General features: G+C 38.8%; 1 protein-coding gene across 1 annotated transcript in view; it reads right to left on the bottom strand.

Moving 5' to 3' along the window:
- ALPK1 (alpha kinase 1) overlaps positions 1–13,101 on the bottom strand; it is a 124,816-nt gene that overhangs the window by 14,000 nt on the left and 97,715 nt on the right. The window contains 2 exon segments of the mRNA XM_063107469.1: positions 2,704–2,763; positions 10,645–10,843. Coding sequence (XP_062963539.1) covers positions 2,704–2,763; positions 10,645–10,843 — 259 coding nt within the window.

The raw sequence follows: 13,101 nt of genomic DNA, 5'->3' as shown, positions 1-13,101 counted from the left end.
GTTTTCATGAAAGCCTTCACAAGCACATGTGATATAAATGTGAGAGATAATCTCCTCTCTACATTTAGAAGAAGGTACGAATTCCTTGATGTAGCCTACAAGACTCCAAGGAAGTGAACTCCTGTCTGGTCTCCGATTCTTCTCTTGCCAGCTGTGCTCTGTCCATTCCGGCTTCATTTGTGTTCTTATAGTAGCAGTAGTCTCTTGCTTCGTGGCATCTGCACTTACTGTTACCCCTGCCTGGCGTCCTCTTTCCTCTGGCTCCCCAAGAATCCCCTTCTTCTTCAGGTCCCAGCTTCAATGCTATTGCCTCAAAGCCCTCCCCAGATTAATTTACCTACAGCATTACCCACTGTCTTGTGGGTGCCTTGCAGAGGGTGGGATCATTCCCATCCAGCCAAAATTGGTTTGGATGTCAAAATTGACGACTCCACACGAGCACCAAGAGGGTATGAAAAGATTTACTGCTCACATAATGAGACCTTCTGGGGAGAGCAGGGCCAGCTCCCAAGCTGGTCTGTTTGACTTGAATGGAGGGAGAAGTGAGTGGCTTTGGCTTTCATCATGATTAGGGTGTGGGGCTGGGGTAAATGTTCCCACAGCTGGGCTGAGGTTTGTGAATGAACGAGTTTCTTTCTTTTTTTCGTAAATCAATGTGTCCAGTGTGGGGCAAAAGGGTAAGAGAAGGCTGGGACCTGACAGCTATCAGTGGTTAAGCATCAAAACTAGAGCCAGGCTGTTTATTACACCCCCCTTATTATTCTCTGTCACATCACCCTCTTTATTTTCTTCGTAGGTTTTAATCCCAGTGTGTGTGTAGAGAGAGTGTAGAAGGTAGCAAGCCTGCAGATTGTAGTTCAGTGATGGTGGCCACGAATGAGTGGGGTGTGGTCGATATTTGTATTCTAAAATATCTCCCCAGTAGAAATGGAACTTTAAACTTTATATCCAAGCACACTGAACTTAAAAGTCCAATGGAAACTGAGCTCAACTTACTGAAAAACTCGTTGGCTAAATGCCCACAATTTCAGACAAGATATCTGAAGGCTTAAATTATGTGTAAGCCAACTATTAGGACTTGTTTCCTTTCATTCATGATTAAATACTAAAATGAGATCCATTTCAAAATAAGTTTTCATTCCAGTTCTTATGTAGCAAAATCAATTTACTTTCCAAATCACTTAAATACTCAAAGCCATAAACTTACTTTTCTTTTTTTATTTTATATTTGAAACATAATCGATTATACATATTTATGTATAATCAAATATGTACAGAGCTATCAGTATGTGTGTACAATATGTTATCAAATCAGCATTATCAGCATGTTCATCATTACAAGTTGTAATTATTCTTTATGGGTAAAGAATTGGGTAATTCTGTCATTTGCAGCAACATGGGAGAGCTTGGAGATAATTATGCTAAGTGAAATAAGCCAGGAACAGAAAGAGAAATACCACATGTCCTCACTCATATGTGGATGCTGAGAAAGAAGGGGGGGAGAGAGAGAGAGAGAGGAAGGAAGGAAGGAAGGAAGGAAGGAAGGAAGGAAGGAAGGAAGGAAGGAAGAGAATTTACTCTTCTGAACTTAGAGACCTTTATTTCCGATCACAGTTCTTTTATTTATTTATTTATTTATTTTTTATTTTTATTTTTTAAATTTTATTTTGTCGATATACATTGTGGCTGATTATTGCTCCCCATCACCAAAACCTCCCTCCCTTCTCCCTCCCCCCTCACCCCCAACAATGTCCTTTCTGTTTGCTTGTCATATCAACTTCAAGTAATTGTGGTTGTTATATCTTCTTCCCCCCCCCCGTGTGTGTGTGTGTGTGTGTGTGTGTGTGTGTGTGTGAATTTATATATTAATTTTTAGCTCCCACCAATAAGTGAGAACATGTGGTATTTTTCTTTCTGTGCCTGACTTGTTTCACTTAATATAATTCTCTCAAGGTCCATCCATGTTGTTGCAAATGGCAGTATTTCATTCGTTTTTATAGCTGAGTAGTATTCCATTGTGTAGATGTACCACATTTTCTGTATCCACTCATCTGATGATGGACATTTGGGCTGGTTCCAACTCTTGGCTATTGTAAAGAGTGCTGCGATGAACATTGGGGAACAGGTATACCTTCAACTTGATGATTTCCATTCCTCTGGGTATATTCCCAACAGTGGGATAGCTGGGTCGTATGGTAGATCTATCTGCAATTGTTTGAGGAACCTCCATACCATTTTCCATAGAGGCTGCACCATTTTGCAGTCCCACCAACAATGTATGAGAGTTCCTTTTTCTCCGCAGCCTCGCCAGCATTTATCGTTCATAGTCTTTTGCATTTTAGCCATCCTAACTGGGGTTAGATCAATCACAGTTTTTTTAAAGGCTGCTCCCGAGCGCTCTCTGAGGCCTTTGGAGTTACCTGCCTTAACAGTTATCATCCATGAGATAACACACTCTACAGTGGAGCAGGGAAATATTAGATTCTTTGTTTTCATTTTGTTTTGTTTTTTAAATTAGAGAAAATGTAGACAGAGAAGTAAGCTGCTTGACCAAAACAACTTCATTCATCAGTGGCAGAGCCAAACACAGATAGTTCTGGAAACATCTAATGTATAGTTACCGTTGGGCATTAAATTGTATTAAATCAGAACTCTGGTGGAGACTGAGGGTGAAGGTCACTGTGGAGATATACAAGTACTTACCTGTTGCTCCATTGTTGCTTATTAGGTTGCTCAGGATATACTCTGCTTTTAAAAGTTTCCCTGAAAAGAAGCAATCAAATACCACACAATTAGTTCTGAACTTTAAACACTACAAGTAGTTTATGCTCTGAGGTTGATACATTTTAACAGAGACCTTAATCACTCTTGGAAACATTCTATTTTAAAATGTAAAATCAATAACTACATCAGAAATTAAAATTGAAAAAGAAAGATGAAGTTTTCAGGAGTTTGGTAAGGTGGAAAGTTGTATTGAATCTGAAATGGCAATTAAATTCATATACATATATGATTAATTCATTCACATACAGCAGGGCTTGAAGACGCAATCCTTTGTAAAGGGCTGTGTCACCTCTCTTGAAAGCTGTACCTCAAGAAGTGGAATAGAGTTGCCCATGAACGGGACTATTTATAGAATTATCAGGAAGGAATTTGGGGGAGGGGAGGAAGGAGGGAGGTTCTTTCTAAACTTTTTACTTATTTTGGTTACCACCACCTAGGAGGGGCCTAATCTGTGGACAGCTGTTTTCCATGAGTAGGAAATGCAATCATTTATCCTTTTAACCATCCCTTCTTCCAGGTGTCTCTAAGTCCTACATGATCTCGCACCTGGGACTTCTTTGACTTCATCTCTAACTATTCTTTCCCTCCCTCTCACTACTTCTGCATCAGTGGCCTCCTTCTTGTCCCTTGAACTGGCCCGGCTTGTTCCCACATCAGGGTATTTATACTTACAATTATTTTAGTCTGCAATGCTTTTATCCCAAATATCTCCAAGGCTTGCTCCCTTCTTCTCAGGTCTTTGCTCAAATGTCACTGTCTCCTATGACCTTCCCTGACCACCCCATTTTAAATAGCACGTGTAGACATACATGCTGGCTGTGGTAGATTGTGTTGCCAAAAAAGACCACAACAATTTCTTCCATCCCACATGCTCTTTTGCAATGTGATCTTGTCATTCCTTCATCAAGAAGTAGAATCTAGAGTTTACCTCTTCACAGGATGAGACTGTGAGGGAGGAGTAAGAGTATTTTGCACGGAGGAGGGATATGAACTATTGTGGCCAGAATATGAACTGCAGTTAAATTGTCATTTCAGGCCACTAAGTTTTGGGGTGGTTTGTTGGGAAGCAAAGGGTAACCAAAGCACTGGCACCTTCTGCCCCTAACCTTTCTCTGCTTTATTTTTCTCCTTGACATTTATTGCCATAAGACATCCTATATGTTTTAATTATTTATTTATTGCCCATCTACTCCACTAGAATGTAAATTCCAAGACAGTAGAGGATTTTGTCCATTTTGTTCACTGCTCTGTCCCATGCACTTCTAACAATGCTTGGAACATAGCAGATATTCAATAAATATTTGTCATTCATCCAAACAAATATGTGAAATGTGCCAAAGACTGTCCTAAGAGCTGGAGATTGAATGGTGAACAAGACAGAGCCTCTGTCCTCAAGGTAATAGTAATAATAGCTGTCATTATTAAGTGTTTACTATGTGCTGGACATTGTTCTAAATTATATGTAGGTATTCTATTATTTCCATTCTACAGATGAGGAAATGGCCCATACAGAAGCTAAGTAAGATGACCAAAAGATGTGATCCAAGGCAGCCTGCCATGAAAGTCCAAACTCTCTCTCACCTGTGCTAAGCTGCTTCCCAGTTACCAGGACTTCAGATTCGTTGTCCAACATGATATTTTTGTAGGGGTGTTTTCAGCCACAAAGAATACAATTTTCTTCACTCACAGTCTCTTTCTGTACTCAAACAGAGGAGGGAGCTTGCAGCACATATTCCTACCTTCTCTCCTTCCCTTCCCAATTTTTTTAAGTTGCTGTGCCCTTTCCTTCTTTCCTTCTTTCCTGCCTCCGTCTCTCCCTCCCTTTCTAATTCCCTCTATGTCTTAAAACCTCATTATTTTATTATTTTTTTGTTATCAATTTATGCGTCTGTTTCCTCTCCCAGCTTGAACCACTTGAAAATCATGAACCACATTTTGATCATATTTATAACTATAACTAATTCAATTCTTGGCACATAGTGGGTTTTCGACATGTATTTGTCAAAAAAAAAAAAAAGGAAAAGAAAAACTAGCATCTGAAATCATGGGTTAGGGGCTGATAACATTCATTCATACCAATGTATTTAAAAAGAGAAATATGCCCTTATAAAACCAAACAAAAAACTTTAAACAAACAAACACACACACACACACACAAATAAATATCTTTGTAAATAAATTTTATCAAAGCTCTCTCTCTCCCTAAAAGTTATATTTTCTAACTAGGTTTTGCTGATACATAAGAATGGGCATTTTGAAAACATTAATCTTATATTCACCAACCATACCAAATCTCTTAATTTTAATAATTAATCTGTGGATTTCCTGGAGTTTTCTGTGTGGGCAATCATATAGTCTATAAAATATGATAATTTTGTTTATTCATTTCAAATCATATAACTCTTATTTCTTTTTCTTTTTTTATTGTTTGGGAGAACTTCCAGGTCACTATCAAATAGAAATGGTAATAAGGTGCATTTTTTTTACCTGATTTTAAAAGGAATCCTTATAAATTTTCATCATTAGTTTTGCTGAAGGTTTTCAGTTGCTTCCTTTTATCAGGTTAAAGAAAGTTCCCTATTGTGCAGTTACCAGCTTATTGACTTTCAGCTCCAAATCCACCCTTCTATACCTGCTTTGTGATACTGGGAATGGGCCTTGTAAATACTTCTTTGCCAGCTAGCATGATGATAAGCTTTGTCATGACAGGATGTGGAGGGACACTGCATGAGGAAGGTGCTTCTCTTCCTGATTGGGTGTGCTCCTCTTGCCAGCCTCCCGCAACACACACAGCTTGTTCAATGCCTGGCTCTTGCAGCATTCCTGGCTTTTTCTCTGCCTGATTCCTGCACCACAGGTGACTTCTGTAACATCTGTCCCCTCAGTGTGCAGAATGCAGCAGCCAGCAGCATCCTCCCAGGTGAATTTATAGTGGAGTGCTGCCAGATAGGTTCATGGTGTTCCATGAACAATGTCCCTTGGCACTCTGTAAAGGCAGCTTTGTGGTGAATTCCAAGGCACAGCATCTCCCTGTGGATGGCATCTCTCAGAATCCAGAAGTCCAGTGACGTCTGGAACTTTCTTGATTTCTCTTCCATGCAGTGAGCCATGGTTGTTTCTTTTCCAACAAGGTCACAGTCTCAGCCCTGATCTGCCTGGGTGTGGGGAGGGAGCTCTTTCTTAGGTGTTCTATCTCAGTCCAAGGGATAGTGGCTCCTCCTTATATCTGCTATTCTGTAGTCTTTAAAGTTATTCTTTAGAGTTTTCTTTTCTTCTTACTAGCCAATCTCTTTACTCTAATCCCATGATACAGTTAACAATTCTTTATATTAAACCTTCCTTGTTCAAATTACTGTGTGTTTTCTATCTCCTAATTACACTTCTATCCCTAGTTTGCATTTTTAACCAAAATGGGTTGAAAATTTTATTAATTACTTTTCAAATCAATTTAGGTCAACATGGCTTTTCTTCATTATTCTGTGCATTTGGTGAGTTGTATGAATAATTTTAAAAATATTTAACTATCCTTCTATATCTGGAATAAATCTTCATTTATTGTAATATATTATTAATTTAATACAATTCTGGTCAATTTGATAATATTTTAAGATTTTTGCATATTATAAATTGTATAAGTGGTATTGCCATGTGATTTGTTTTTACTTTAACTTTATTTAGATTAACCCACATATTTACCAAATTCTTTATTAATTATTGTTTTTTGAATACCCCACTTCACTTTTCTAGGTTCAATTTCCTCCTTAGAAAAAATTCATCCTTTTGTGTGTCTGTGTGCATGTGTGTGTATGCGTGAGCGAGAAAGAGAGAGATGTCTTGAGAGTAATAAACATTTTAGGTCTTTGTCTGAAAAATGTCTATTTTGTCCTCACTTTTGAATGATGATTTTGCTGGGTATAAAATTCTAAGTTGGAAGCTATTTTCTCTCAATTTTTTTGTAGATTCTATTGCTTTCTGGACTCCGTTATTACTGGTAAGATGTTTCTGTCAGTCTACATACACTTCCAATGTTAATAATCATTTTTTTCCTCTCTGTTTCCTTTAAGATCTTCTCATTGCTTGATTTTCTGTAGTTCTAACACAATATTTCTACATGCAAATTTTTAAAAAAAATTTTTGCTCAAGGTTAGGTATACTTCAACTTAAAGACTTATGTTTGTCTGCAATTCTGAATCTAGTCAGTCCTCCTTCAATTCCAGTTTTACTTATGTGCTTTTTAAAAATTTGTTTGAGTTTTTTAAGCTTCGCTTTCATATTTTCATCTATTTAACACTCTGTGCTTCACTCTCCGTATTTTTTTAAAATATAATTTCCAGTTCTGTAATTTTATCTCCCACTGTTAAACCTACTGCAGGAATACATTTCAGGTAGGTCAGTTAGGGGGTTGGAACACCTGAGAAACTGGCCCTAGGAAAATTATCTTGATTTTAAGGTTGTTACTAGTCACTTGTACCAGGTCGGAAGGCAAGCCCCTGGTTAGAATCTTTAGATTGTCCATTGCCAGTCAAGTGAGGTCCACAGAACAGCAGCATCAGCGTCACGTCTGTGCTGGTTGGAAACACAGACTCTCAGGCCCCACCACAGACTTACTGAATCAGAGTCTGCATGTTAATAAGATTGCTAGGGGATTCAGACACATTGGAGTTTTGGATGCAGTGCTGTGGAACCCTCCTACTTGTGCCTTTTTGTTACTGGCCTGAGATGAAATTAAGTGAAAAACTGAGAGTGAGCATTTGGAAATTTTTATAATCATTTGTCCAACTAATTTTATGACTTTTAAATCTAATAATAAACACTTTGGGCTTGTGTTTTGTTATATATTTTAAAATTTTATATTGATGATATTTGTTTTATTGCATTTACCCCAGTGAAGCACTTTGTGTGGCAGTTGGATGCTTTATCAGCACTTGAAACACCAGAAGCCTATCCCTCTAACAGAGAGCCAGAGGGTTTCCTGCTCTCTCCAGCCATTGTTATGTGGTTAAATTCTTGTTCTTGTATTTACAGAAAAAGAACTTGTATGCTCTGCCTGTTTTGTGGGCAATTCCCCATCAATTACTATAACTTCCTGACAACCACAATGATTTGTAATTTCAATGGCTATATTTTTTGATTTCTGAAAGTTCTATTTAGTTCTTTTTCAAATTAATAAACTCATTTTCTTTTCCTATTGTGTTCTGTTCTGTTAAATGTACTTTTTTTTTTTAAACCATATGTGTCTATCAGGCTGTTTTATGTTTGTGTTTTGTTTTCAGTGCCATTTTCCCTCTTGTTGTATATGCCATTGCTCTCTCACAGGTTTCATTTCCTTTTGTTGCTTACAAATTATAATGTAAGGCCATCTTCTGCCAAGAATGTTTTTTTGTGAGATTCCCCTGTCCCTGAGGTGTGGATATTTCTTTACAGCATAGTTTTGCACTTGATCTTCCCTGAGCCCTAGAAATTTCAGTCTTAAACTATTTTTTTCTTAACTATTTGGTGGGGGATTCCCTGCCATGTAGGTAGGGTAAATTCAGACTCCACATTCACATGTGGCATAGACTTGGGTTTTTTATTTCCTTTGGATTTTTTTTTTCTGTCCCCACCAGAGCTTGGCAGAGAGCAAGCTTCTCTGCAAGTTCTCCCAGCAGGCTGGTGGAATGGTTCTATCCCCTTTCATAACCTGTGCTTTAAAAATTCTGGCTTTATGCAAATACTTCACTCTTCATGTGGGACCAAGGCCCTGTCTCTTGTTTCTGCACAGTTATTAAAATGACAGGCCTCTTCCTTTGGACTATATTCAAGTGTAAACCACTTTGGCTATGAGTGTCATAAGCAGTAGTCTACTGTTTTGACTTTGAACACCTTCAATGTTTCAGGCACTTAAAAAAAATATTTAATTCACCATATTTATGTGTTTGTAATGAGAGAATATTCCGCACTTGCTCAATCCTCCATTTTGATGGAATTGGAAGTCTGAGCCTTTATCTTTAATCTCCTAATTTCAGGTAAGAGTGAGTTGAGCAGGTCCAGGGAATCTTCTCTTGCCTCTGACATCCCACTATGTTGAATGTTAGCCCTTTGGTTTGAGTGGATACCAGGCTGGATCAAAGGGGTAATAGTAAGACTGTGCTGTCCGCTCCTATTGCCTTTATTCCTCTTCCTCACTGCTTATAATAGAACATAATCCCTCTTGTTTCTCGATCAAATCCCAAATGCTGGGGTTGAGAGCCCCCTTTCACTGCACCTTCTTCCCTTACCCTCACCCCACCTTATCCCTTACATACCCCTGCCCTAAGTCTCTGAAATACGTATTGTAGGTGGAAGCTCAAGAGATGTTTGGGAGCAGTTTACACATAGAAGACATGACTCTGAGGCTGTGTTTATCTCTTCTTGTGGCACTTCTGTCAGTGTCTTGAGGAAAAGATACCCCCAACTGTTTCAGGACTTTTATCTTAGACATATGGTAGTGTGAACAGAGGAGCACACTATTCATGATGATATCATGAATGGTCGAGCATTATCAGGAGAAAAGTGTTGCACCACCTTGGTTAGAGACAAGAGAAAAATAAAACAAAATACAACAACCAGAAGAAAACCTAAAAGATTAGTTTGGCTGTGTAAAAGCAAAGCTATCAACATACCTGCTTACCTCTGGACCTCAATTTCCATGCTACACCCTTGCAATTCTGTATATTACAAAATATGCTACATTAACTCTGTTCCAAGTTCTTCCCCACCAGCTCTCAGCATTCTGTTCCACACAGAATGCTGTGCTCACTGTGCTTGCCATCTGACACCATCAGAAGGACATCAGTTGTTAGGCTTCATTCAGGCCCCAAACATCATCAATACTATCAGGGTCATTTGGAAGAAGAAATTTTTCCTAAATTCAACTCTGTCCCTGCATTTACCCTAGAAAAGTAAATAATAAGACATGGGCACAATTCATACACAATTGTAAGAACTTGAAAGTGAGTGAACTTGGGCTTTTGAAAAGTTAACCTCCACAAGCCCATTTCTTCCATGTCCTTTTATCTCTTTCTCTCTCTGCATCCAGCAATTGTTCCATTTAGTATAGTTAATATAATTCCTTTTCAAAGGAAGTTATCTAAAGAGATTTTAAAGAGTTATTAAAATAATAGGAATAGCTAAAATCAATCAAAAGAGAAGGCAGTCCACTTTCTAGGAGGGGCAACTTACCTTCTATTTTCATCCTTTAGTCTTTCACTCTTGGAAATGAGAATAGCAAACTACACATTTCTAAATCTAATGGCAATTTACATAATTCAAGAATTCTATGTAAGTGGACTTTACTGAAATACGTAACAGCCCCCCTCCGTCCAGCCCCGTCCACACTACATCTTAAGTTAGAATGTCAGCCTCATTTTCCATTTCATTCAAAGTGACAGGGGGGAAAAAAGATACTTTAAGACCTAATCAGGTACTGTACCGGTGTTCTGAATGATGAAAAAACCCCTCAAATTACTTCAGTGGGTTTGTCAGCTCTATTGTTGGCTTAGTCAAGTGGCCCTACAGACAGGAGACAGGAGAGCTAAGAGAAAATAGTAGAATTCTAATCTGCTTTTTAAAGGCTCTTGGTCAGAAGGATAGCGATTCAGATACCCCTGTTTGAAAGCAGCGGGACAGATTTGTTAGAAGACAAAAGCTCCAATTAGTATTTTCCACACCCTTTCACAATTTTCTCTACTGCTTTTCGCTCTGAAACCCTTTATGCCGGGGCCTTTGTGCTGGCAGAGCGGGTGGAAGGGCGCGGGGCGGGGCGGGGGTGGCACCCGAGGGACGGAGCCCAGGACCGCGCGACACGCGGCCAGGCAGGGAGGCCCGCGGGAGGGAGCCTACCTGAGTTGACCGCGACTCGGGCTTGGCGAATAACCACCTGCGGGGCAATTGGCGTTGCTGGCTGCAGCTTGTGGAGACCTTTGGCGACCTGCAGGAGTTCTCCAGAGACGTCGAGTCCATACAGGAATCTGTCCATCAAGAACACAATAGCCGCGGCGACAGCACAGTCCTGAGCGAGGATGGAGGCTCGAAGGGACTCCTGCAGGAACAGGCAGGGGCTATAACAACCAGACAGAAATACAGCCTGGCAGAAAGAGGAGGCGGGCTTAGGCCCAAGCCTAGTCTTCTAGACATTTTCATTAAAGCATCAACAACACCTATAGCTAGGAGGGGAAACATGCTTTACAATGCGAATAATACTGTATTAGGCGGCTGAACCTAAAGAAAATCAATAAGGAAAGGCTCAACTCAATTGTGGGATAACATAATATTTTCTTCTATATTTCTAAATATTACATTTCTAATATTTCCTCCATTACATTGTTACCATTACATTTCTAAAATCATACAGGTGATAAATTCATATTTCCTGTTGTTTAAAATTCAAACAATATAAAAGTATATAGGTTAACAATTAAAAGTGTCCCATAGTTTCTCTGTTTTATCAATAGACATGAATTGGTTTCTTGTCTTGCCTTCGCCCTCCCTTCCTCCTCTCTCTCTCTCTCTTTTAAATAAATGAGATCACACTAGACATATTGTTCTGCTGCTTTCTTCTTTCAGCCATCATTACATCTAGGAGAACTTTCCACATCCGTTCATAACTCTCTGCTTCATTTATTACCTACATTTTAATTAAGAAGAAATATAAAATTTTAGGTAACATTTTAAATTTGATTTATATTATCAATGTTTAGTTAATGAATAAAATAAGAAAAAGTAGAAAACAGGCATAAAATGAAAGTGTAACACAAAGAGTGAGAGGTAGAAATAAATGAGCAAATTTTTATAAAAAGGCATCATCATCTTTTGCTCTGTTATGGCAAAAGATGTTTATACTGAAGGCCTTTGATTTAATGATCATGCAGCCAGTAGCATAAATGAGTTTATCACCCAATAGTGTTTTCTCCATTTGCTAAACTGAACTACGCTGAGTGTTTTCTGGGCATGTTTGCTCACATATGAAGCTTAGAAAGCGTTGTAAGCATTGCTCGTGTTTCTTACTACAAAAAGCATTGCTGCTTTCTTCATAAAATAATCGAAAGTACTAACACTTATTGGGCAAAACTAGGTGCCAGGCACAGTGCTAAGTGCTTTATACGCATTAATTCACTCAATCCTCACAGCAATCCTAAGTGGTAATTTCTATTACTGTCCCCACTTTACAGATGGGAAACTAGAGACTCAGAGAGGTTAAGTAACATGCTCAAGGTCTCATGACCTGTGACTAAGAGCCCAGAAGGTCCAGGTGCAGACCCCACATGCCCACACCCCTTGTGATACTGACTCTGTATTAGGAAAGCTGGAGGAGTTGGACATCAATGATCTGATACTCATAGTTATGTTAGTGAACACCACAAACACAATCAGTGCTGTTGCACTTGCCGGGCTGAGCAAGGTTTAATTCAAAAAATGGAAAAAAAGAGAGGATGTATTCCCACTGGGAGAGGGTAGTCTCTGCTTTTCAAAATAACTCTTTTAGAGTTTTAGTTTAACACTTGCATATCTCTAAGTAAACTGGTCTAAACTTTTACGTCTGGCCCATTTCAGGATTCTATCTATGGCATTTATTCACATGATTTGATGTCTGGCTCATATTTTTCCTTTTTTGTTTTTTTGGGTTTTTTTTGGTTTGATGATCTATAGTACTGCATGTAGAACATAACATTTATATTTACAGGCTTTTGTGAATTAAGTAATGCCTACCAATAACCAGGACAATTGTCTTTTCAAAGTGATAATTTCTTAACATGTTAAGACTTTTAAACCATCAGTGTGTTTATTAAGTATGGAAAATGATAATTTTCACTTGTAGTTTTCTTTTTTGTGTGTGCTAAGCCAATCATTGTTCTCATTGTGGCAGAGATGCTGACTGTTAGGGGGGAAAATCTCTTCTCTCCTCTTGATGTTTCCTTCCATGTGAAGGGAGCTCGATTACTGTAGCACTCCTGGCCCCCCTCTATTCCTTTCCTCAGTCTGCTCTGCAGGAGGTGGAGTGACTAATCTCATTGGTAAATTTGGGAAGAACAAACTGGGCATGCATGGCTTCACTCCTCCCCTTTTTCTCTTGGGAACAAGCTGTCTTAGGAAACAGGGATTCTTCTCTGCTCTTCTATATCTTAAGTCTTACCCAGTAAGCCGCCCTATATGGGGTGTTCTCCTTAGGCCAGTAATTCCTGTGACTGAATGGGGAAGTCTACATGATTGTGGAGTTCAGCTAGCAGATCCTCTATGCTCTCATTTGAAGCTGTATCTTCCAACTTAGCCTTTATCAGAATTAAAGATAATATTTAGTCT

This window comes from Cynocephalus volans, chromosome 9, assembly GCF_027409185.1.
Source record: "Cynocephalus volans isolate mCynVol1 chromosome 9, mCynVol1.pri, whole genome shotgun sequence".
In the NCBI taxonomy this organism is placed as follows: Eukaryota; Metazoa; Chordata; class Mammalia; order Dermoptera; family Cynocephalidae; genus Cynocephalus; species Cynocephalus volans.
This window is presented reverse-complemented; position numbering and strand designations above follow the sequence as displayed.